At 42.4% G+C, this 27154-nt stretch overlaps 1 protein-coding gene across 5 annotated transcripts in view; it reads right to left on the reverse strand.

Annotated features, from left to right (window-relative positions):
• EIF2AK3 (eukaryotic translation initiation factor 2 alpha kinase 3) overlaps positions 1-27154 on the reverse strand; it is a 72859-nt gene that overhangs the window by 26497 nt on the left and 19208 nt on the right. For 4 of the 5 annotated variants that reach the window (XM_048510294.1, XM_048510293.1, XM_048510292.1 and 1 more), the window contains exons 3-11: positions 24533-24727; positions 19887-20017; positions 15540-15774; positions 13743-13902; positions 13194-13331; positions 6893-7015; positions 6146-6366; positions 4260-4372; positions 1864-1986 (exon numbers count right to left, since the gene is read on the reverse strand). In XM_048510294.1, coding sequence (XP_048366251.1) covers positions 1864-1986; positions 4260-4372; positions 6146-6366; positions 6893-7015; positions 13194-13331; positions 13743-13902; positions 15540-15774; positions 19887-20017; positions 24533-24727 — 1439 coding nt within the window. The remainder of the gene's footprint in view (positions 1-1863; positions 1987-4259; positions 4373-6145; positions 6367-6892; positions 7016-13193; positions 13332-13742; positions 13903-15539; positions 15775-19886; positions 20018-24532; positions 24728-27154) is intronic. The other variant, XM_048510295.1, reaches the window with a different exon arrangement.

A 27154-nucleotide genomic window follows, 5' to 3' on the forward strand; every position in this document is an offset into this window, starting at 1 on the left:
AGTCATTTAGCATAGATCCAGGAATTGCTCCTCTCCTTTACTAAGTGACCTTGAACATGCATTTTTTTCTCCAGAAGTGTATATGGGGATAGTTGTAAATCTGCTCCATTACCACTCTTAAATTTTGTTTCTTTGCTGGCCTCTCTAATTTTTCTTTTTCCATCTCAGAATCCTCCTGCTGGGAGCTTTCTGGTCAGGGGATAGCTTTAGGGATAATATTCCTTCCTAATATTAAAATCTCGTCCCTTTTCAAACCTGGTATTGATATTCCAGCTAAGTGCATTCCTTGTAGAGGAATCAGCTCCTTCCTTGCATTATTGTCTAAGCACTTTTATGTGAGCAACTATGCTCTCTTTGATGTAGGGCCACCCCACCCCCACACGTACTCTGTCCTGTGATCCTTCCTGTAGAGCCTGTAACCTGGGATAACAGCATCCCACTTTGGTTCTCCCTCATTCCACCATGTCTCTGTAAATTGCCCACTATATCAATGTCCTCCTCCTGCAAAAACAAACTCTGTACTCCCAGGCTCCCCCATTTTAGGTCGAAGGCTTCTTCTATTAGCATAGGTGAGACACTTTGTATACTCTGTCTCCTGTCCCTAAGCTGGGATTTATGTGTTTTGCCCTCTCCAGCCTTTCCTTTGTAGACACTGGATCACTCTCATCACATTGCTATGCTCCTCGCTTGTATGTGGGTTGATTTAGAAAAACCTCCCTCTCTGTCTGCATCCCCAGCTTAGGACTCCCATGTATTCCTGTAACCTGTCACTCCTCTAGCTCCACCTGTCGTGGCTTTCTCCCCTTAAGAATCAGCTCTTAACAGCTGTTCTGCCACCTTTTTGCCCTACAATGCTTGAGCACTCAGCAGCCTGGTTCCTCTTTGGTTAAGATGAAGGGCCTGCGCTTTGTCCCAAAGGTTCCCAGTTCCCTGGGACAAATCTGAAACCCTCTGGCTCTTTACACCTTACACCTTTCCTCATCCACACGCATTGAGACCCTGTATCTCCCAGCACTTGCCTAGCTCGGCCCTCTTGGCGTGGAATGTCAACAGGTAGCATTTCAGAGAATGCCACCTTTAGGGTCCACCTGGATTTTAACCTGTTTCCTAGCCAGCCTAAATTTAGCTTCCAGAACCTCCCGGCTACGTTTCCCAATGTCATTGGTACCAATGTGGACCACAACTGCTGATTCCACCCCAGCACTGTCTAACAGCCTATCTAGACGAAGCGTGACATCCACAACCTTCGCACCAGGCAGGCAAGTCACCATGCGGTCATCACACCTCTCACAAACCCAACTCTCTATATTCCTAATGATCGAATCATCCACTACAAGGAGCCCCCCCCCTTCCTGAGGGGTATCCTCAGCGCGAGAGGAGTCAATCAATATAAACACAATATCCCCTTCTCAACAATTAATACAAACATTCTCATACCTGAAATATAGGCCTGTTAACAATTCTGAGGAAATGGAGCCTTTCCTTCCTTACTTGTATGGAAAATCTGAACTCTTTAGCTCCCCCTAATGGACCCAGGGTTACACAAACAGAGCTTAGCTACATACAGTTACTGTATATGTTGAGTATAAGACCCGAATATAAGTCGAGGGAGGCTTTTTCAGCATTAAAAATGTGCTGAAAAAGTCAACTTATACACAAGTATATACGGTATTCCACAAAATTAACATTTCTTTGGTTGTTAGATTCTGTGTTGTGATTTCAAAAATGCTACTTTACATATAAAGCAGCTTATCAACACAATAAATACACACAGCATACCACAATAACATTGACATATATTAACTAGGTTTTGTCCAACAATACTGAAGTCCCTTGTTCAAATTTAGAAAGACCTTTACATACCTATTTGGTAGATGTATTCTTTTGATAGCATAGTTGCAATCATCTACTTTGTTTCTAGCTTCAAAAACTACCCCAAATCCTCCATGACCTAGACACTGGATCGGCTCAAAATCTGTTAAATATCTGGTATGGGTGGGGAGACAGAGAGAATCAAAACTTGATAGTTAGCATTTAAAATATTACAAAGTTTCTTTGCTTACGTGCACCCACAACAGCTTGTTTAAATGCACACAGCCCACATTGTCTTAAAAGAGCAGTAACACTAGATCAGAATGACTGCCCAACCTCGCCCAGCACTTTGTTCCATACAATAGCTACCTAGATGCATCCAGAAAGCTTGCAGTGATGTTAACTGTCCCCAAACACTCATATTCTAAGAGTTATTTTCTCTGAACATGTAGCTTCATTTATTTCAGAACCATTCAAGGCTCTATCTTCGATGAATTTGCTGAATCCCATTTTAAAATCAACATAACTACTGCCCAGCATACAACCCGAGAGTATTAATTTTTAGAAGAATATAGAAGTACTCTGCCCTAAATATACTTTCCATAAGCTTCACTGGTTACAAGTTCAATCATTATGAGAGAGCAAATTCTCTCCACAAGTATTCTCTACTCCACAAACCATTTTATGATTGAACCCTGACCAGACTCCCTTAAGACATCACTTCTCTAAGCTAAAAAGCCGGCATCTGTGGTTGGAATCAACTGGCTATTATGGGTTTTCTGGGCTGAGAGGATGTAGTCTGGTAGTTTTTGCTCCTAATGTCTGGCCCACACCTATGGTTTGTGCTATCAATTAATTTGTAAATTTGTCTGAGGCATCCTTGGATGGCTGGGTCTAAATTTTTTCCTCTTGTTCTTGATTACAAGATTAAATCATTGCACATTTCTTGAAATTTTCTGGTACAATAATTATTTTCTTATACCAACACAATTACTTTGTTTCTGCCAATTTGTTTCAACCCTTGCCAATTAAAAAAAAGTTAAACACATAATATATAATGATTTTGTTTTACAAGGAAAATATCCTTTCAAATAGTGGTCAGAAGTGAAAACTATCAATGCCCAAGAGACTCTTGGAAAAAACCCCAAGAAAAAGTATTTTATTAAGCAGTTTTAAAAACATTAAACACCATCTTAACCTTAAACTGAATTACTTTCTTTGCCCTTCTTTTAAAGATGTCACTTTCTGCTTAGATTATATCTTTCCTTTCAAGATGGCCCACAAGTATTTTTTGTTTTTGTAAAGAAAGTTCAGTTGTTTCCATGTAATTGGTGTTCCCTGAGTGGTAATCTGTGCATTCCTACAGAGGGACTTTGCACCTTCACCTACAGAGGGACTTTGCATCCATGTGGAAATTTCCACCACTATCCCTCACTGAGCTCAGTTACAAAGGGGATAGGAGGGTTAGGGTTAGCACAGACAGGTATCTTGAGCAGATCTGGAGAAAAGCATTCCCCATAAACAGACAGAAAGCACCTGCCCTGCAACAGAAGCAAGAACAACGGATGTTGCTCGAGGTGGCGAAAGGTCAAACTCAGAGAGGATTTGTGCACCATTTAGGAGCCACCTGAGTGCTGTGGTCACCTGCAACGAAGATGGCAACAGGAGCGATGATGCACTGGATGGATCTAACTTACAGGAGAGGCCAATGTAGCAAATGGAGGTCATGTTGTCAGTGGCCTCAAGGCCTAGAGAGGAAAGCACAAAAGGATGCTTTTCCTGCAGCTGTCAAGGCTGGCTGAGTCCACACAGACAGTATCAACCCAGGACTTTGTGCCAAAGTCCAACAGTTGGATCTGTTAAAATTTTCCTCCAGAAACACATGACTTTTCTTCCCAGCATCACTGGTGATGACATGAATCATTAAAAAAAATGGCTCTTTCCATATACCCACCCCCCACCCCCGCCCCATCCTCTCTCAGCTGCTTTCAGTTAGTGGCTGGTAGTAACGTGGTACAAAATCATTTTTGCTAGAAAAATAACTGCATGAAACATGTTAATCCTCTTTAATGGAAAGGGCCCTTTCTAGGTATGACGGTTCATTTCTAACTGGGAAAATTAACATTACCTTCTGATACTACAGTCAGAATCAGAACACTTAATCAAGCATAAATAAGGGATTTTCAGCTACAATTATAGCACTTGCTTAATAAAACAATGTTTTTTTTAAAGATGCTGTGAGTTTGGGAGATAGACTGCTGATTGTACAAGGAACTCCTTTTGGAGAGAGTTGTGCTACAAAGCCTGTTCCAAGTCTAAAATCTGATCATGATTACATTTTATGAGAACTAAATCTTACTCAACAGTCATCCTCTGACTCTCAACAGCTAGGGCTCCATGGGGTGTACGTCACTACATACATTTTGATGAAACACAACAAATCTTACCTTGACACATATCCTGAATTGTTGAAATCAGACCACTTGTTATTTTTGGTTTGTCCAGCAACAGGCTCATATTTATTATCAGTCTGACACTGTGTTTCAGACTCCTTTCGCTGCTATAGACAAGAACAAATCATTCACAACTAGCTAACACTGTGACCAATTACATTAAGAATTATAGAAGACAGAAAGCTTACTGGATTTCTCTATATGTTACAATTATATTTTACACTATGACGACTCTTCCAAGCAATATTGTATATGTAGACCACAAGGATGGAGATACATGTGGACCATAAGGTGAGACACAGAGGGATCAACTGTTTTTAGAAACGATACATTGTCAAAGCAGAAATGCATGACATGAGAGCCTGTTGCTTCAGGTGAAAAAAAGCGTTGGCTGGTCTTTCCCCCTTTTTACAGCTAGAGGAGCTGAACTTCCCTGGATTGACAGAGCAAGAGATTCCCCACAAATATTAACATTTAATATAACTGTAAGAAGTCACAGCATGCCACCGAGAGAGGGAGACGTGGCTCCATTCATCTGGATTTGGCATGGAAATCACAATATACCTGGAACCACAATTTCTCAGGCAATAATTTTATCATTAGAAAAGGCTAAAGTTTAACAAAACAGTTTAGGCCATGAGAAAAGAATGGGGTATATTTCTTTACCTGAAACCAAAATCTTCAAGAAGCACCTAAACATCAGCAGGTACAGATGCGGGGGGGGGGGGGGGGGGCACCTAAAAGAGGGTCTGAACTCTCACCTAAAGGGAGTGGGCTGGTGGAGATACTGGCTGCACTTATGCCTGGGCTGGCACAGGACAAAGTTGCTCACTGACCAAGGTGCAGTACAGGACATTCAGCGTGGTGTAGAGGTTAAGAGCGGCGGGCTCTAATCTGGAGAACCAGTTTGATTCTGTACACCTTTACATGAGCGGCAGACTCTTATCTTGTGAACTGGATTTGTTTATGACTTGAAGCCCACTGGGTGCCCTTGAGCCAGTCCCTATTCTCAGAACTCTTCCAGCCCCACCTACCCCACAAGGTGTTTGTTATGGGGAGAGGAAGGGAAAGAGTTTGCAAGCTGCTTTGAAACTCCTTACAGGAGAGAAAGGCAGGCTATAACTCCAAGCTCTTCTTCTCTTCAAGGAGGAGCAGTCTTTGCTAGCAGTGCAAAGCCAAGCACCACTGCACTCCTCCTTGCCAGAATAACACTCAAATATGTTCCACCAATCTTGAAGCCATACAACTGGTCAGAGGGAGAACAGCAAGGTCCAGCTTCCCCCTATGCCAACCTGAGCAGGGTGCAGCCAGCAAGGAAGACCATGGGCACAGGAATGCCAGGCTTCACCTAAAAAACCTGAGTGCCATCATTTTTGTGCTTCTCCTTGCTGGGATGGCACAGGGTGAAGGTGGGCGGCACCATGCTTCTTCTCTGGCCCCTCCCTCCTCCTCGCTTCCTTTGTCCCCTTGCAGCGGGCAGCAAAAAAGATTTAAAACAGGGATGGGGTGGTACCACCACCTTTCTTCATCCAAACAGCCTGGAGCTTCCCCCTACCATCTGTGCCTCCTACCATTCGCACACCTTCCCAAATACCCTCTCAAGCTACCTTCTTTACCACTGATACATTTGTAAGCCTAGACTTACTGTATATAAAACTGACTCAAAATGCATAAGTTTTTTCAACTAATTCTATAGTGAAAACTGAAAAATTAATGAAAATCTTGCACAAGAATTAAGGCCTACTCACTTCTATTCAATAGGACTTGTTCCCAGGAAAGTGTTCTTAGAATTATTGTCACAGGGATGCCCCCCAAAAGAAAATGAGCAGCCCTAGAATGACATACTTAAGACTTCATATTCTGTAGAGCAACATACTTACTCGATTGTGAACACGCAGATGGAAAAGTCGGTACACAATACAAGTTGTGACTACAATGCACAATATGATGGTACTAACAATTTCCTTCCACCAGTGCAGAAGAAGAACTGGGTCTTTTTTTCGGGTGTTCTTGTAGTTCATGTTGTCAAAAAATCTGACAGTAATCTGAGTGCTTCGTTTGTTCCTCTCCCTCTTGTAGTAGGGTAAATAGTAACCATTATCTTTGTTTGAAAAAAAAAAGAATATTATTATCTACTAACAGCTAAAGAAGTTTGTCTTTTTAAAGCTGTTAAACAGAGAAAGTCTCAGGCCACATTCAAATAACTTTTTCCAGCTTTACACACACGGTCAAAACTGCTTCCCTCCCCTTTCAGACCTAATTATGAGTCAATTTGGAAAGCTTTTCCTTGTTGCCCCTGGGGACTGAGGACTGCCTCAGGATCGCCCTGAGAGCACACAGAACTCACTCGGCAGGAACTTGCCTGGATCCTGGCCATGGCTCCTGGTGGAAAAGACACTGCAGTTTATTTGGTTACTCGTGGGTCTAATTGAGACAATTAATTATGTAGGCTCTCTGTAAGCAAGCACATTCTTACAGTGCTCAGCTTTCAGTTGACTTACACAATAAAAATCAGAATTCCACAGATCTAAAGTATATTTGTATAAGTGAAAAATCCTAGCTTCTGATAGCACATTCCAAGTTGCAATAAAGTAATGGCTGACACCGGAAGTGCAGTTTATTCATACCATATGGATACTGCAGGACTGAAAGGGCACCATTACTGTACTCTTCATGAGAAAACTTATCATTGCTGAGACACTTATCAAATTCATCAGATCCCACCAACACAGGAGTCCGGGAAGGAGAATCTAGATAGGAAAAACAAAATAATCGTAAAGGGGAAGTTAAAGCTATGCATTAATAAACTTCACAAGTCTTAACAAAGGCAATGTTCTGTAGTTGTTGAGGTCACAGACTTGGATTTGGGAGATCCAGTTTAGAATCCTCTGCTGTGGAAGCTTATTGGGTCAGTCATCATTCTTTAGCCTAGTCCAGGGGTAGGGAACCTGCGGCTCTCCAGATGTTCAGGAACTACAATTCCCATCAGCCTCTGTCAGCATGGCCAATTGGCCATGCTGGTAGGGGCTGATGGGAATTGTAGTTCCTGAACATCTGGAGAGCCGCAGGTTCCCTACCCCTGGCCTAGTCTATGTTGCAAGGTAGTTGTGAGAATAAAATGGAAGAGGGCAGAATGATGTTGAAAGCTGCTTTGGTCCCTATTGCAGAGAAAGGTGGTGTATAAATATAGCAAATAATAAATACAACTGAAGATGGGGAGGCAAACAAAAGGTAGGCTGGCTAGTGGATGGGAAGGAGATGAGGAAACTGGGGCTGTCAGGAGAACAGAAAGGGAAAATAGTGTTGGGAGAATAATAGAAGGGAAAAAAGTAACCCCTACACATGCCTGGAGGTTTCCTGCTTTTCAATACTAATATGCTAAAGGCCATATCCATGCATAATGCAGGCTATTTATTTATTTAATTAATTTATATCCCACTCTTCCCAACCAAGGCCAGACTCAGAGCAGTGAACATATATAACGTGATATACTCGTGTGTAAGTCGACCCGCATGTAAGTCAAGGAACCTAATTTTACCACAAAAAACTGGGAAAACTTATTGACTCAAGTGGTATAAGTTGGAGGGTGGGAAATGCAGCAGCTACAGGTAAATCCCTTAAAATAAAAATTAGATACCAATAAAATTCATACATTAATTGAAAGGCATCAGTATGGTTAAATGTTTTGAATCATTTTATTTCCAAAGAAAAACAGTAAACTAGCTCTGTAAGCCCTGATTCCCCCTTTAAATCCACTCAGAAAGGGCGGTGATTTAAAGGGAGAATCTGGGGGAAACTTGAGGATGCCTGTCAGGGGAGGAATGTTTATGTTAGCAGTACCAACTTTCCAGAGTATCTTTTTTTCTCAATAATATATTTATTAATTTTGTGCAATAAAATGAAAAAAAGGATTTTACAAGGTGTGTATAATACATTTTATACCTTGCATAGACATTTAGTATAATAAAAGAAAAAAGCACAGTAGAAGAGAGGACAAATACTACATGCCAGTCTAAACAAAGGAAATCTATTTTCTGAATTTTGCTACCATATAGAAAGGACTTGGAGAGACAAAAAATGGAGAAAACGTGAAACAAACAAATAAACGAAAATGGATATATTAAGAAGAAGAAAAAAGAAAAATATATATTAAAAAGAAAAAAGTTAAGAACATATATAAATAGGAGGTGACTTCCCTCCATTCATCCTTAGGTTTCATTATTTACTATACTTTTCCGGCATACAGCTCCTATTGACTCACGTCTGTTAAACAATATTTTCTTCAACCTATGAGATTCTTGTATTCAAAGATGGAAATTACTTTTAATAATCATTTCTATATACTATATTTGTTATTTTACGTACATCTATATACTATATTCTATATTCTATATACTATATACTCTATATATACTCTATACTCTATATACTATATACTCTAGTATATATTCTATATTCTATATACTATATTCTGTCAACTGGCTAAACAGAATTACTCAAGGTGGAATAGTAGCAGCTGAGACACCCAGCCTACGATCAGGCAGCCCCTTCATGAATCAATAGCTACTTCAGCAGAAGAGAATTGATCGTTCCAATGGTGATGGGTGTAGACAAATCTTTGAAAGGCAGGTGACACTGGAAGAAGGTGACACTGGAAGAAGATCTTTTCTAAACAGCAGCAGACTACAGCTAACCCTGGTTAGAACTGCACAGAAAAAGGCAATGGTAAACCACTTCTGACCAACTTGTACTTCAAAAACCTAGGCTGAGACAATCCAAAATTAAACAAGACGCAGTGCTGGGAGGTAGAACCCCCACCCCACATCAGGGGATGGGCACTCCGCCTCGCTGGCTAAGAGCTGAGGAATGTGGGGCAGGAAAGCAGGAGAGTGGCCAATAGGGATTTCTGTGTTATTAGGCATTCACAAATTATGTTCTCTGGTCAATCACAGAAAGGAAATTTAAAGGAACTGTATAGTATCAGAGGAATGACTGGGGCATCTACCATTGACACCATCGGCAAGACTTCAGAAGCCTTGGGAGGCAAGCCATAACACTTTTTGGTCAGACCAGAAAACTGCTTGTTGGCCATAGGTTTAGCTCATTCAAGAATGCTTGAATAATGTCTCAAAGGTGGGGGGAAAGGAACAACGTTCTTAGTAGGGTTGACATCAGGAAAAAATTTCCTCTTTGCTCATGTGTGCGGATCTTAAATCAAGTTTAGCTGTCTGGTCTCACCCTTGAGACTTTTTGAGATCTAGGGCAGTTAAAGACCTGGAAAGCAAATACTAATAATCTTCCCCATTAAGGAATCTGGTGGGTCTTCCTCATCAGGCTCGTCTTCTGATAGAAATTCTCCCTCCTTCCAGATAGTCCTCACTATCTGAGGAATCCACAAATCCCCTGATGGGACTGATGCAGACCTGCTTCTTGGCTGCCTTGGTGAGCCAGGTAGAAGCTCCCCATCCTTATTGGAGTGTCCCCTGGAGTCAGACAGGCCATGAGTCTCAGCCCTGATGGCCTTTGTAAGAATGGGAGTGGCCTTTTTCAATAAAACAGAACATTTCTCCCACATAGTGGACTTAATAAAATTGGCCAAGTCTGTGGTGACCAATGGCAACAGGGGTCTCTTTCCAGGAGTCTGGAGGAGTCTGGCTGGAGTCTCCCCAGCTTGTGGCATCTTTGGAAAGAGGGGGCACCCACTGTGCCGATTCAGGCTCTACATTAGCCATCCTGCCTTCTTTCAAGATTTTGGTGCGCTTCACAATGCTAGAAAATGGCAGCTCCCCTTGATTCACCAAGGCTAGTGAAGCGCATTGAGCAATTCCTCATCATCTTCTACGAGCAAGGTAACTTCTCTGACTTCACCATCCATAATCACAGAGGCAAATGGCTGTTGCAGAAAGTGATTCTGGAGAGGTGGCAGAACAAACGAACAAGGGCTGAGCCTTCTTCCACTCACAGATAATGAAACAGGAAAGGAGAAACAGAAAGGAAAATATAGCAAGTATAGTCACGAAGCAAGAGGCGATGAAGGAAAGAACCCAAGCGTTGAGCAAAAGTAGGAATGAAGGCTAAAGAAAAGATTTACACAAAAAAGTCCTAGCTACTGCTCTCCTCTAAGGCAGGAAAAGGACTGAGGTATTCTGGGTAACCCTCACAAGAAGCAGGAAACAAAAGATTTGGTTCCTGCCTCTCAGTGAATGGTGGGAATTACTCAGAAGAATTCCTCCAGCTCAGTAGGAGAAAAGCCTGCAAGTTGGGAACAATTTTAAGTTACGTATATGAAGAGGGAAGAAAGAAGGTGGCGCCATCTGGTGGATTTTCAGCACATTTCCCTTTTAACAAATGAACTGAGCAACAGAAGGAGACACAGACTTCTTTTTTCTTCAAGTTTGCTGAGAGACTTGGAGATTTAATTGTTTTTTAGCATATTTGGGGGGGACTCAGTTGATTTGTTTGAAATATACAGTATTTTGCATTTTATAACCAAATATATAACAAAATATATAACAAAATATATAACAAAATTAAATATTATTTAATACTAATTTAATATACTACTATGTTAGTCATATATTTCTCTCCCTTTTGATTTATGCTAATCAAGTTTCCTTTTGTTTTTTCTTTTTATGACCTTTTATTAATTAGATTTTTATTGATATTTGATAATTAAAAGTTAATTTGGGTTAACTTGATATATATGAGTTGTTTTGATTCTAAACTATTGGTTTAAGTGCTCTATATTTGATCTTAAAACAGTATATGTTGAATAGTAGTTATTGTTATGATGGCTATTCAATAAAATAGTATCACTTGCTTAAATAGCGCCAAATATTTTTGAATTTTATATTTGACAGGAGGTAGTAAGTAGTGATTATACAAAATCATTCCAAGAAGAAGAAATAAGGGATTAAAGATTATGGCAGCAGGAATTCACCAAAACCCTTTTAAAAAGCAGATGAAGAACAGCAAGATGTTGTAAAAAGCATAGACAAATTATCAGAAATATTGTGGCAGCAATTACATACACAACTACAATCAGTGCCAGATCTAAATAAATAATCAGAAGAAAATGGATGAGAGTATAAAATCTAATTAAGAAATCAGAAGAAACATCTTAAAAAGAAATACAAGATACAATTTCTTCAGGCTTGATAGAAATATAAAAAAAAAAGAGAACACCCACAAAATAGTGAGAATTAAAGAAAAACAGAAAGGAATCGAATTCCATTTGGAAGGACAAGATTAGTGGATGGAAAAAGCAGAACAAACGAAGTCCTGGAAGTAAGAGACAGAAGCAATTATTTAGATTCAGAGGGGTTCCTGGGGACTTTGGGAAATTAGATTTTGAAGAAAAATTCAGAAAGCTTTTACAAGATTTTGGATTTTTAGTAAGAGCAGATAATGATTTTAGGAGACATGAATGGGATAATGGATTTTTAAAAAGATAGAACTAAAAAGACCAACTGAGGTAGACTTCCCCAAAATGTTTTTACATACATGGAACTGCTTCAATTAGAAGATAGGTGGAGGATTAATAATTCAGATATGCTTGGACCCATTTCCCGGCTGGGGACAATGAATGGGTCAATTCCGTACATGTCCAAGCCCCTCGCTTGGTGAAGGCATTTCACCGGGCTTACCCCGATCGGCCAAAATGGGGGGGAGGTCTTAAGGGGAGCGGAATGTCAGGACCATGCCTGTCAGTATCTTGATGTCTTACTGTGTGTGATTTGCAATTGTTTTCCTGTTTCCCTCTTCCCTTCCTAGCAATCTCCTGTTAGCAATCTTCTGGCGCCAGCCTATACTCAAAGAGGTGTGAAAGGTTCCCACGTCCTTTGTAGCTTTGTAGTAGAAACTGTAATGGACATTTGGTGTGGGGCGAAACGGGGGGGGGGGGGATTATAAGATATAAGTCCTGGATCTGAGCTCTTTAGCTCAGATCCTGCTGTATATTGTTACTCTTCGGATCACCTGGAATAAACTGTTTTTGGACTTTCCTACGGTCTCTGTTATTTCCACGCTCAAGAGTCTGACACACATCCAGTGGCCATGGAGAAAAGTGGAAAAAAATTGGAGAAAGATACAGGCAGAAATAAAAAAATTGTAAAGATTATATTTGCTACAGATGCCAAGACTAAGCTAACTAGCTGTATTACCAGAAAACATTTCAAGAAACTCAAAACTGTTTTAATATTTGATAACAACCGCTAGAGTGGTATATGCAACAAAATGGAAGGCAGAATTGCCCTAGCTTAGAGAATTGGGAACATCATAATGATGGACGACAAGAAAGTGAACATCATCAACATTGTGGTACCTGGTGACAGCAGGGTCGTTGAAAAAGAACATGAGAAGGTCACTAAATACCACAATTTGAACATTGAGATACAGTGACTATGGCACAAACCAGCTGAGGTCGTCCCAGTGGCAATCGGCACCCTGGATGCCATTCTGAAAACACCAGGGTGGCACTTGAAACATCTTGAAATTGACAAAATCAACACTGGTCAGATTCAGAAGGAAGCCCTGCTGGGATCTGCAAGAATACTGCATTGATACATTACGACGTCCTAGGCCTCTAGATAAGGCTCAATGAGCTCTTTAGCTAGATGAGCTAAAGAACTGGAAGTTGTGATATTAAACATAATAATAAAGTAATAGTTTTTAAATTCTTATCTTCCTACTATCTTATATTTTTATAGAATATCATTTATATAATTATGTTGGCTTTTTAAGTTTCCAGAAATCAAGTTTAGATACACTTTCTGTTCTTATTATTCTCATTCCAGTGTCACATTATCATATATAGATATTTCTATTTGTTATTAATGAAAATTAAAAAAAATTATAATATAAAAAAGAAGATACATGGTTAACTTCCCATTTGAAAAAGTTGCATTAATGACAATAACAGTCACTTACGAATCAACGGTTTCCATTTGATCATAGGCAACGGGATAACAGCATTATCCTTTCTAGACTCTAAAGCCTTAGAGTTGGTTGGAAACTTTTCAGAAACTCTGACAGATGACTGAAGATATAGCTGACCCCTGTACATTCCTGCATAATAAAGCAAAAGCCAAATTAGGATTACCTTACTTTGCAATGTTATTTCGGTGACATCTAGAATTTCCAAAAGCATTCTGATGACCTTTTAAAACTACTGCAAAATGAACACTTAAAATGGTCTATGTACTAAATATGATGCAGGAAAGCAAATATCTAGGCAGATTGTTAAATAATTCCAAAGAAATGCAAAGAAATAAGACCATGGAATCTATCTGTTTTCATTGTTGGAATGATTTATTTAAATTGGATAGCTATTGCTGTGAGCTGGAATAGTCTAATTCTTCTGGAATATACATTGTTACACTGACCCCTAGATATTAAGATGGTGGAACCACCTACTGGAAAACAGAAAATCCAGAAAAGCTACTGAGGTTGGGAAAGAAAACAGCCATGACAACATACCTAAATAGACACTGGACTCTGTAGCTCCTCGGGCAGCTTCCACAAGATCTTCATCTTCTAAGATATCATTATTCAAGGTGTAACTTGTATCATCAAAGAGACTAATTGGAATTACCTTGCCATCTTTAACCAGCCAAGCAGAAGCAACAGGAGTGCAAAACTGCAGAGAAAATAACAGGTTAATTTTTTCACTATGAATTAAACTATTTTTCCTAAGACTTTTTGTCCCATACCTCTAGAGAAACTATATTCAAGTCAGCTTTCAAAAAGGCAACAAAATAACAACAATCCTATTACATTGCTTGTTAGATGCCCCATCCAATATATTGTATTAACTTAGACTGATTCACATGCCTTGAGTCTCGGAGAGAAAGGCAGACTATAAATAACATATATAAACAAAAACAAAATACTAAATAATCTAAAGAACACAACACAGCATATAATTAAGAAATTAAAATGAAACACGTCAGATTAAAAGGTCAAGATCAAATGCACATCAAAATAACTCCCCATCCCACGTCCTGCTCTACCTCTAAATTAAAACACAAGGATGCTTTTGCTTTTGCGTATGCTGAGAATTTATACCGGAGGATATAGTACACTATACTTGTGGGGTTTTTGTCCATTATATATAATTCCAGGATGAAATTTTGAGATGTGTGTAGATAGTAGTAGTTCAACAGAAGCAGTGTAAGACAATACAAAATATTGGATGGGGACCACTGTTCTTGAGTGTTACTACCAGGGACGTAGGTATAGATTTTTATGGGGGTTCTAAAGGCCACGCCTCTCCCGGAGCCCCAAGGCACTCTAAAGCATCAGTGCTTATAAAAGCTAGCCTCCTTCCCGAGGCCAGGGGCTGCAGACTCTCTCCCCCATCTCCACCAGCTGGGCTCCCTGCCACAGCAGTCTTCTTTCTGCCCTCCACTCTGGGGGGGGATGTGAGTTATGAGCAATCGGAGCCTGGGTGCAAAAAATCTGAGTTTTGCACTCTCACCACCATCACGGCTGCTGTGATGCTGGAACCCATCCCCAAACTGTCAGAAATATGTGTGTGTATTCATCATCCTTGGTTTTTGACTGGACTTTCCAAGTTCAGTTACACAAACAGCATCATTTTTAATGGTGTTTAAACTAGGAAGCCCAGGTTCTCCTTCTAAATCCACCTTAAAGGTAGAATCTGAGGTCCACAGTTAAAACAAAATTTAAAGTGATGCTGTTTTGGGGTTATCCCCCACCCTTAAACAGAATCACTTTCAATGTTTAAACTGGGGACCTCAGATTCTTCCTTTAAATCCATGCCAAGGGGGTGGATTTAAAAGGAGAATCTGGGGAAATTTGGGGGGGTGCAATTGTTAAGCTAGCAGCACCAAACTTTCAGGGTATCTTTAGGGGACCCTCCTGCTTATACCACCCAGGTTTGGTGAAGTTTGGTTCATGGGGGCCAAAGTTATGGACCCTCAAATGTGTAGCCCTCATCTCCTATTAGCTCCCATTGGAAACAATGGGGAGTGAGGGCACCCCCTTTGGGAGTCCATAGCTTTGGACCCCCTGGACCAAACCTCACCAAACCTGTGTGATATCATCAGGAGAGTCTTCCAACAAATCCCTGAAATTTTGGTGCGTCTAGCCTGAAACCAGCGCCCCCTGCAGGCCAAAAATAAAAAACACTAAAAAATACAAAAACCCCACAAAACGGGGTGGCGCTTCGGACATGTAATGGGGGGGGGGGTTTGAACCTGAGAAACCCCCCCTTACCTACGTCCTTGGTTACTACATTATCATCTCCAGTACCTGGTATTCCCATTCCAGATGTCCTCCTTGTTTACTAAATGCCATAATCTTCCAGTCAGCTACTGAGACCTTTATCACAGTATCCTTTGTTACAGCTTCCTGCTCTTCCACATCCGAAATGATTTTAGAATCTTCTTTGTTCAGATTTGATTTCAAATTGCCTTCAATAAATCCCACTCGTGTTTCAATGTCTGGAATGTAGCGCAGTTCAAAATGACCAACACTAAAATTCCACCTTTAAAATTAAAAAAAGAAAATAACACTAGTATAAAAAATTCTGGACCAAAATCAATCCAGTTTCTTAACTTTCATGACAAGTCAACTTACATAAGACCTACCCCAAAAATAAGCTTAGAGCATCCCAGACAAGGATTCGTCCAGTCACTGCTTAAAGACTTCCAGTCAGGGGGATCACTACCACCCTAGGTAGCTGATCCCACATTGCACAACTGTAAAAAACATTTCCTAACATCCTCCCCAGAATGTATACCCATTATTGAGAGTCCTCTCCTCTGCTGCCATGGATACAGCTCCCTCCCCTCCTCTAAGTGACAGCCCTTCAAATCCTTTAAAGAGAGCAATCATGTCCTTCTTCTCCAGACTAAACAGTCCCAAGTCCCTCAGCCTTTCCTCACAGGGTCTCCAGGCTCCTGATTATTATTGCTGATCTTTCCTGCATTCCATTCTATCAACACCCTTTTTGAAGTGAGGCCTTCAGAACTGTACACAGTTCTCCAGGGGAGGCCTGACCAACGCAGTGTACAGTGGAACTCTGACATCTTGCAATTTGGATGTTATGCCTCTGCGATACACCCCAAGTTTGCATTGGCCTTTTTGTTGCTGAATCACATTGGCTGCGTGTGGCTGGGGGCAGTTTGCCATTGTTTGCCTCTGCATCTCACCTCTGGTATTTCTTGGAGGTCTCCCATCCAAACAGTAGCCAGGGTCAAGCCTGAGAGTGTATGACTGGTCCAATGATACCCAGCAAGCTTCCATGGTGCAAGTGGGAATTCGAACCTGGGTTTCCCAGTTCTCACTCCAGCACCTTAACCACCACACCATGCTGGCTCTCACATAATTAAACTAACTGATCAGTTTTCTGACTTTAAATTAAGAACATAAGAACAAGCCATCTGGATCAGATCAGAGTCCATCTAGTCCAGCTCTCTGCTACTCGCAGTGGCCCACCAGGTGCCTTTGGGAGCTCACGTGCAGGAGGTGAAAGCAATGGCCTTCTGCTGCTGCTGCTGCTCCTGAGCACCTGGTCTGCTAAGGCATTTGCAATCTGAGATCAAGGAGGATCAAGATTGGTAGCCATAGATCGACTTCTCCTCCATAAATCTGTCCAAGCCCTTTTTAAAGCTATCCAGGTTAGTGGCCATCCACTCTCACCTCCTGTGGCAGACGCATATTCCAAATACTCAATCACACGCTATGCGAAGAAGCAAGTGTTTCCTTTTATTAGTCCTAATTCTTCCCCCCAGCATTTTCAATGGATGCCCCCTGGTTCTAGTATTGTGAGAAAGAGAGAAAAATTTCTCTCTATCAACATTTTCTACCCCATGCATAATTTTATAGGATCTCTCTAATCATAGCCAGCTTTCAGACGCCTCCCTCTCCAAACTAAAGAAAACCCCGTCCCAAACGCTGCAGCCTCTCCTCATAAGGGAAGGTGCTCCAGTCCCTCAATCATCCTCGTGTCCCTCTCTCTGACACTTCTTTTTTCTATCTCTTCAATATTCCTTTTTGAGATGTGGCTACTCAGAACTGGAACACAGTACTCCAAGTGTGGCTCGCACCACTGCTTCTATATGGCAAGGGCATGACAATCTTTGCAGAAGCCTTTTATTATTATCAATTCCTTTCCTAATTATCCCCTGGCATAGAGTCTGCCTTTTTTCTACAGCTGCCATGGCATTGAGTTGGCTGACATTATTCCCATGGAACTATCAACTAAGACGCCCAAATCCCTTCCTGGTCTGTGACTGATAGCACTGACCCTCTGTAGCGTGTATGTGAAGTTTGGATTTTTTGCCCCTATGTGCATCACTTTTACATTTTGCTACATTGAACTGCATTTTGGCATTTCTTAGCCCACCATCACCCAATTTATCAAGGTCCACTTGGAGCCTCTTTCTGCAATTCTTTGGCGGTTCTCAACACACTCACATAATTTTGGTATCATCTGCAAACTTGGGCCACCATAAGCTACGGCGGTACTCCCTACTTCTATGGTCAATATTTATGAATATACGCTTTCAAAGTTAAGCACTGGTCCCAAAACAGATCCTTTTGGGACAATTCCACTCCCTACATTTCTCCATTGTGAGAATTTCCCATTTACACCCACAATTTGCTTCCTGTTTCTCAACCAGTTTTTAATCCATAGGAGGACTTCCCCTCTTATTCCTTCATTGCTGAGTTTTCTCAATAGTCTCTGGTGAGGAACTTTGTCAAAAGCCTTTTGGAAATCCAAGTAGACAATGTCCACTGGTTCCCCCTTATCCACATGCCTGTTTACACCCTCAAATAACTCTAGTAAGTTTGTAAGACAGGATTTGTGTAAGGATCTCAGTCGTTCTTGTTTCCCTTACAGCCTAACCTGGCCTTGACGGAGATTCTTTTGGCCGGGCGTCTGGCCAGGACCTGCACCAACCTTGTGAGAATGCTTATCTCGCTTTTGCATAGTAGAATTCCGTTCTCATGAGAACGGAGCCGGGGGGATGGGTTAGTCAGCATTATAACCTGTTGTTTGAGCGGGGTTGCTCATTCCTGCCATGTCGTGTGTGTGTGCTTTCCAGGATGTCTGAATAAACGGACTTATAATCAAAAGCCTTTTTATTTCTGCTCTTTGGAATTCCTTACAATTTGCCTCTGCAAAAGCCATGCTGACTCTTCCTCAGCAGGTCTTGCTTTTCTACATGTTTTATAATTTTATCTTTAATGATAGATTCTACTAATTTACCAGGAACAGATGTCAAACTGACTGGCCTGTAATTTCCCGGGTCCCCCCTAGATCCTTTCTTAAAGATTGATGTGACATTGGCCATCTTCCAGTCTTCGGGGATGGAGCCTGATTTCAGGGATAAATTGCATAATAATGTGAGAAGATCAGCAATTTCATGCTTGAGCTTCACTCTTGGGTGAATGCAATCTGGGTCAGGGGATTTGGTAGCATTTAGTTTATCAATGGCTGCCAGAACTTCTTCCTTGTCTACCACTATCTTTGCTAGTTCCTCGGATTCGCCTCCTAAGAAGCTTGGTTCAGGTGCAGGAATTTTCCTCACCTCCTCTTGGGTGAAGATAGATGCAAAGAATTCATTCAGCTTCTCTGCAATCTCCCTGTCATCTTTCAGCACACCCTTTGTTCCTTTGTCATCTAACGGGCCTACCGCTGGCTTCCTACTTTTGATGTATTTGAAGAACTGTTTGTTGCTGGTCTTGATGTTCGCAGCCATACGTTCCTCATAATCCTTTTTTGCCTCCCTTACAGCTAACTTGCTTCTCTTTTGCCACCATTTGTGTTCCCTCTCATATTCTTCATCAGTCAAACTGGACTTCCATTTTCTAAAAGACATTTTCTTTTTTCTGATAATTTCTTCAACCTCTCTTGTTAACCATGGTGGCTTTCTTTTGGACTGGGTGCTGCCTTTCCTAACCTGCGGAACACATTCCAGCTGAGCTTTTATTACTGTGTTTTTAAATAACCTCCAGGCATCTTGGACAGTTTTGACTCTTTTGATTTTCCCTTTCAGCTTCCTGCGCACTATCACCCTCATCTTTTGAGAAATTTCCCTTTCTGAAGGCGAATGTAACTACATTAGTAGTTGTCACTTGTTCGCATGCAGAGATACTGAATCTGACAGCATTGTGGTCGCTGTTCCCTATCAGCTCAACAACACTGACTTCTGCATCAGGTCCTGGGTCCCACATAGAATTAGATCTAGGATCACCTCTCCCCGAGTTGGTTCCACAACCATCTGCTCTAAGCCACAGTCATTTAGTATATCCAGGAAAGCTCTCTCCTTACTATGACCTGAACATGAATTTTTCCAGTTTATATGGGGATAGTTAAAATCACCCATTACCACTACATTTTTGTTTTTGTTGGCCTCTCTAATTTCCTTTTCCATCTCAAAATCCTCTTGTGCACTTTGGTCAGGGGGACGATAATATATTCCTAATATTAAACTGTCCTTCATACCTGGTATTGATATCCAATATCAATTAATCTAGATTCTAGTCACAGATAAACAAATATTCAAAGAACAAAAATTTAAATCGAATGTTTAAAGCCATAAATGCTGCTTTTACATTTTATTGCAAAGAGACAAGTCTTATACATACTTCTCATTGCCACTGCGGGGCCCAACAGCTCGAACTGTTTTCTGTGTCCGATGCAGGAGAAGAATGTCTTCCTGTTCTACCTCATCATCCTCCCAGCGGCGACAGCCCATCGCTGAGCATATGTACTTCACCTAGGAAGTAAATGATCACCTTAGTTTTCTCAGATCTTGGTTAAGAAGTACAGCTTTACAGATTATGCAGAAACATTTTTTTCATTTTACCGCACAAGTAGAGATGGATTCTGCAAAGTGTTCTAGATTTCTCTTTCTTTCTAAGATAACAACCACTGAAATGATACTGAACTTTGGAGTGCCCAGTACAGTTCACCCTGCTGAGCACTTGCATTGTTATTATAAGCCACTTTTAAAGTTGTACCTGGGAAGCAGGATAGGCTTTGTTAACAAGTCTTGGTAATCTTTATAAAATCATGCAATAGAACAACATTTTTATATTCTTTTACAGATGAAATGTTGAAAAGACAATGGCTTACTTAAGGCCACCTAGTGAGAGACCATAAGGACAAGGCAAGATTTGAACTGGGGATTTCCAAGATCATGTCGGACATTGGCAACCACGACACTAGACCAGCCAGCTTGGGACATTGGTGAAAGGGTTGGACACCTTGGTTCAAATCCCCCTTGTGCCCTTAAGCTTCCCGGGTGGCCTTGAGCCTGACCTCTCTCTCACAGGGTTGTCCTGGCAGTAAAAGGGAAGAACGGAAACCAGCACAGGCCGGAGAAACTGGACTAAGTGAAATTATCCTAAACAAACTTAAAAGTAGCTTTTATTTCTGTTATCTGTTATTCTAGTAATTTTCAAAATTACAACTACAAAGCAGAAAGCTGGGCACCGTAAAGTTCATTTTCCTAGTGTCACAAAGAGCCACCCGTGACCCCATGCCACAGCAAGAGACAAAGTTAACCAACAGAAAACTCAGGCATGGATCAGAAGCTAACCCCAAAGAAAGGAGTAAACGAGTGGACCAACAGTGAAGTGAAAAGCCTGGAACCCCATGACCCCTAATATATATGGCCACCACACATATGTGACACTCACCACCCCCACATCCCTGCCTTCTGCGGGTGCCTGACCTTCTCCCAGATACAGTCAGCCTGCCAGGCTCAGAAGGAGACTTCTTGGTGCTAGAAGACCTAATGAGATAAGGAGGGAGAGATATAGACAAGTCTGCCCCCATCTCACCTTCATCCCATCCCATGACATGGGATTTTATTGCAAAGAGACAAGTCTTATACATACTTCTCATTGCCTGGGAAGCCTGGGAAGTTGTATCCTTCTCCAAGGACTAATGTAATGTCAGATCCATAAATAATAGGACCATTACATTATGGGATTATCTCGTGGCACAGATTGTGTACCAGGTGAGCATGACGAAGACTTAGGTCAGGGAGGGTGAAACAATTGCCCTGAAAGAGCTTACACTGCCAGGCTTCTTGGTCATCCACCAGCCCGGGGCTGAGGCAATGCTTAATTGAGAGACTTTTTCCTTCAGAGCAGCCCCTGCCCCAATGAACGCTGTCATTGATTGTATAGGCCTAGTATGGAATACCATAGACAGTATGGCAATACTGCTGGTGTACTGGCTGCCTAATGCACCAGTGGATAGCCTACCTTTTCAGTGTGTGCTCTGAGCTTGGAAATAATTTGTTAGGTTGCCTTAAAAACTTCTTTAAAAAATCTCAACAACAGAAAATAAAGGAGACAATAAAAACAATAGAAAAAGAAAAATGGAAAAATGGAAAGTGGATCTTGTCTATGATACAATTCTAAGCACTCAGACACCAACATATTTATATAAGTGATATTCTGTAAAGTAACAACCAAATTCTAATAATTCAGTATATTGATAAAAATAAACGTTGACATACAATTATTACCAATAGTTTCTGGCCACCATTCTTTCAAGCTGTATACAATATCAAAAATTTTAACCCATAATATTCTAACACTAAGGCGTGCAGCAGCCTTAGATAACCAGTTCATCAGTTCAGGCTGTAGAGGAGCTCTTCTCAATTCCTTTATTTGGAATTGGGGAGATTGCAGTGGAGGAGTCAGGACAAATTTTATGCAATTACTTTTGACCTTTTAAAAAGCGTTGACATTCGATCTCCAGGATAGTTGCAGGTTAATCTTAGACAGGTTTTAAAATAGGAAATCACTAGGTAATTATAGGGGTTTTTTTTAAAGAAAAGGAATACCACACTTTGAAGCAAGGTTAGGTTAGGCAACTTTTTACAAAACAAAGCCTTCGTTTTTCTGAAGGAAGGTTCTTTAAAAAGCTTTCAAGTGTTGTTAGGCTGCAGTGCAGGAGAGATAACTAGGTTGTGTTAGTTCAGGGGTCTGCAACCTGTGGCTCTCCAGATGTTCACGGACTACAATTGGCCATGATGGCAGGGGCTGATGGGACTTGTGGTCCATGAACACCTGGAGAGCCACAGGTTGCAGACCCCTGTGTTAGTTAGACAGAGTTTGGCTTAGGGGAACAATAAGCATTGTTAAAGGACCACAGTGGGGCGTTGGGAGAAAGGAGAAATAAGATTAAGGGGTGAAAAAGAAGACTAGGAGGTGGAGGAGAGAAGGGCAGCTACCGCTCCCCCCCCCCCCTCAACCTAGGAAGACCTCATCCACCTCTGGCTGGATTGTTGCATTGAATAAGCTCTGCAAAGCACTCTTTGTTGAGACAGCTGCTGGTGCACCACCTGCACAGATGACTGCAACTGCAGATACTGGGCAGAGGTCTGCTGCTGAGGTTACCTCTTCTCCAGCTGTTGTTGAGCCTTCCCAGTAACAGGAAGAGCTGCCTGCCACCCCACAGACCAAGAGGATGCTAGGAACTACAGCAGGGGTGTCATACACATTTGTTACGAGGGCTGGATATGGCATACATGTGACTTAGTTGGGCTGGGCCTGGGTGGGGATGCTGCCTTGTCTGACAAGCCCCTGCCAGGCTCCCCAGGCCAGATCAGCCCATTGTGGGAGAAGTGGAAGCTGTATTGGCTGTCAAGCTCACAGCAGGTTGGTCAGCTTAGACCAGTTCCATCTATGACAAACTGGATTCAGCCCATGACCAGGGGTGTCCAGGATGTGGCCCAGGCGCTGTACCTGGCTGGAGCAACCCCCTGCCCCCAACTGCTCCAGATCTGGTCTGGTGAGCCTGCTGCTGGCTCATCACTCCAGGCACTCACCTTTCCCCCACCCTTGATCTGGCCTGGTGAGCTCTCTACAGGCACAACAGTCCAGACAGCCACCCTCCCACTCCAGCCTGGTAAGTCCACTGTGGGCATGCGATCCAAGCAGCTACCACCCCACTCCCAATCTGGCCTGGAAAGCCCTCTGCAGGCATGCCAATCCAGGCAGCTACCCCCACCCCCACCTCCATTCTGATCTGATCTGGGCTGGCAAGGTTGCTGCAGGCTCTCCACTACAGCAGCCACCCTCCCCCAGGGCCGTTCTGGGCTGGCAAGGTTACTGCGGGCTCACCAGCTGCCGCATCCAACCCTCACCACAGAGCTGATCAGGGAAGAGGAGCCTGCAGGGGGCTCATCTGCCGAGGCAGTACCCCCGCCCCAGGCTCAGCCCAACTAAATCACATTTATGACACATCCAGCCCTTGTAACAAATGAGTTTGACATCCCTGTTCTAGAATGTCAGGTTTCCTGACTAGCATTACCTCTGTCTTGTCTGGATTCAGCTTTGCTTTATTCTGCTTTAGTCACCTGATGACAACCTCAACGCTCCAGTTTAAAACAAAGATGGGTGTCTCTGTAGGACCAAATGAGATGCAGAGTTGGGAGTCATCTGCATATTGATGACTCCCAATCCCAAGGCTCTGAACAATCTCATCCAGCAGTCTCATACAGGGAATGGGGGAGAGATTTGGGGTACTCAACAAGACAAGTCCCACCTGAGTTGATTCTGCGCCCCCAGTGGTGACTCTTTGTGTTCAATCAGATAGAAAAGAACCAACAGTATCAATAAGGAGGGCTGTCCCCATTCACCTTCAAAGAAAGACTGTCCAGCAGTGCAAATAAAGCTGACATGGCACCAAACCCAGCTCTGAAAATGGACTGGAAATGGTCAAGGTAATCCAGATGTGTAATCCAGGAAACCCAGGAGTTGATGTGCCACCACATCGATCTCCTTCCCTAGAAAAGGTACATTCAAGACTGGCCTGTTGACAGCTACCTCATTTATAGCCAGAATTAGTTTTACCCTTCTACCACAATTCCACCTGTACTCATCTATGTTTATTACACAGCAAACCAAACATTCAGCAAAGAGGACTCTTGGGCTGTAGAAAATTACACCACACACACAAAAGGATCTGTTGCATTTGCAACAAACCAAGTCTCCAATGAAACATGTGCCTATTTTCACCTGAACTCAATAGATTTAAAACTATAACTCACTAAGATAAAACTTACTGTAAGTGCCATCCTTAAATACAGAAATCAGTGTAAGATTTTAATTTACATGAAAATCATAAAAGACCTTGTTCTCCAGCTAAGAAAACCAGAAAACTAGCTGTGCTTGATAGCTCTGTCTGATATGGGGGTCTCAAATTTAAAATTAACTTCAGCTTTCACAAATAATGGAAAAGTTTTACCGCTCTAAGATTATCATTTTACCTTTCCCGAGCATGAACTCAGCCCATATGTTGTCAGGGATTTTCCTCCAACCAAAACAATGTCATCTCCAAACCTGTAGGATGACTCAAGAAGAGATTCAACAGTGAAAGGAACAGCTTCCATGCTTTCTCTGTCACGATCCCACTGGAAAAGGTCTCCATCCAAGGAAGGAATTATCATCTTGTTCCCAAATACCTAGAAAGAATCAAATTCCTAAGTATTGTTAAAAGACAAAACAAAAATACATTATAGCAACTAAAATCTAGGAATGGACCCAATTTGGCGTGGGGTCTTGCTGATAGTCAAGAGTCTAGGGTTTATTCTGGATTCATCATTATTGCTGCAAAGTAAATACATCTGCAAAAATGCTTTCTTGTAGCCTTTGTTTCGCCCCAACAGCCATTTTTATCACATGGGCCTAGCTCTTCAGCTTTAGTAGCTATACTGCAGGCCACAATTTCATTTCCCATTCCTGATTGTACATGGGAGAAACCATAGCTTTGTATACAACAGTAAGAGAAAGTAACTCTTGGCCTGGACTTTATCTAATCTATCCATGTGGATACAAGCTTGGCGGGGTACCTAATTAAGATGATTTAAAAGGAAAGTGATTGCAACTGAGAAGGTAGATTCCAGCTCCCCCTAGAAGTGACCAAGTAAAGCTGATGGAATGTTGAGGAGAGGCTGCTGGAAAACAGCAGTTGAGAGAGAAATTGGGGAGTGGCAGCTAGCAGGAAGAGGGCCTGACTGAAGCACAGGTGAAGATCAGTTTAAAGCAAAATGTGAAGTCAATTTGTAACAACGGACCCCAACTGTTGGAAGAGGGAAACAGTTCAAACGTATCAAAACACTGAAACCTTAGTGTTATGCTCAAACCATAAATCAAAGTTGACCCCTTGTTTGTTTAACAATGTGGGCTGCATATCTCAGGGAAAGAAACACAAACAATTGAAGATTTTAGTCTATATGTATTTTAAGATATGAATACATGGGAGCAGCTTGTCAGTGAAACAGTGCATGAGCCCCAACCCCCATAACCTCAGTGAAATGTGTTGAGTGAAGGCTTGCTATTCTGGGCTGCTTGCTCTGTTGGCTGATGTCTCTCAGGCCCTTTCCGCACAACGGAAAGGGCGCTCCTCCACCGGCAGGAATTATGCTGGTGGAGGGGAGGGGGCCGTTCACACGGGAGCATGCGAACGGCCCCCGCAGACGCCAGCACAGAAGAGGCGGCTCCTCTTCTGCGTCCCCCCCACTCACCTCGTCCTCCAGCGTTGATCTGCAGGGCTGCAGGGACCCTGCCCTTGCTGCCCTCAGACCTCCAGGGGTCGGAGGGCAGCATGGGCGGGTCTCAGTAGCCCTCCAGACCGACGCTGGAGGACGAGGTGAGTGGGGGGGACGGGAAAGCAGTGCCTGCGGTGTGGTGTGGTTTGCACCATGCCGATGGGAAGGCACCGCTTTCCAAAAACCTCCCTTGGGAAGGGAGGTGGAAAGCGGTGCCTTCACGCCACTCGGGGGCCGCACAGGACGGCTGCCTGTGCGAACGGCTGCCCAGGGACCGGTGTTTTTCCATCCTTGGGCTGCTGTTTTTGGCCCCGTGCGGAAAGGGCCTTAGAGTGGGAGAAAGAACCTGAGAGGTGAAATGGTCATGGCTACCAAGAGATTTTAAAAGGTGACAAGAAATGGCTGCAATGTGTGACAGCTTGGCCTACTTGTAATCCTAAACCTGAGAAAGAGAGTGGTAGGCACTCTGCGTGAACTGAAAGGGGCATCACGGTGATCTTCCTCGTATTGCGGGTCTCTACAGACTTCATGGAGAGCCTGGTGAAGAGTGACAGGATGGGCCTCAGTACTGAGGATGAGGGGAGCAAGATGGGGCCCCAGAACATATAATAGTAAGCACGTGGAATGTGTCTTGGGGGAATCCTCCACGTGGCCCTGTGCAGAGGAGCCATATCAAGATGCAAAGAAGTAGTTCTCAGGATTGCCAAGAGAGGCATCTTTGAAATCAATTCCAGCTCTAGTATGAGTTCAAGCACCTTGACATCCTGAACAGATACAGAATTCTAACAGCTTCTTTATAACATTTCTGTTCATTACTGGTTTAAATCTAATCCAGAGAGTTTTCCTTCCACTTTCATCTCCTGCACAGGGCCTCTGAGGCACAGAAACTAAAGCATAACTATGAGCCAGGGTCACCAGAAGTTGACAGGTGCTCTTCCACAACACATCTTACATTTGTTCTTGACATGGTCTCTTTGCAGCAAAGAAGTCTAACTTTTAAATCTAGCCAAGACACAACAGACAGCAGCTCTGGCTGTCCATCAAGGGGAATTTCCTTCCAAAGAACTACAATTTTTAAAAAGAGGCAGACACCCAGTGACAAAAACTATTATAGAACGACTACAGAACAGGTGTCAAACTCGCGGCCCTCCATGATGCTGGCAGGGGATGATGGGAACTGTAGTCCATAACATCTGGAGGGCCGCGAGTTTGACACCTATGGACTACAGTAAAAGGAAAAGATGACTGATCAGAAAAGACAGAAAATGAAAAGATGACTAGACAGAAAAGATTGCTTAAAAATGAGGAGGAAAACCAGCTCTCCAGAAAGAACTCATGAGA

The sequence above is a fragment of the Sphaerodactylus townsendi genome, linkage group LG11 (assembly GCF_021028975.2).
Source record: "Sphaerodactylus townsendi isolate TG3544 linkage group LG11, MPM_Stown_v2.3, whole genome shotgun sequence".
NCBI classification, from domain to species: Eukaryota; Metazoa; Chordata; class Lepidosauria; order Squamata; family Sphaerodactylidae; genus Sphaerodactylus; species Sphaerodactylus townsendi.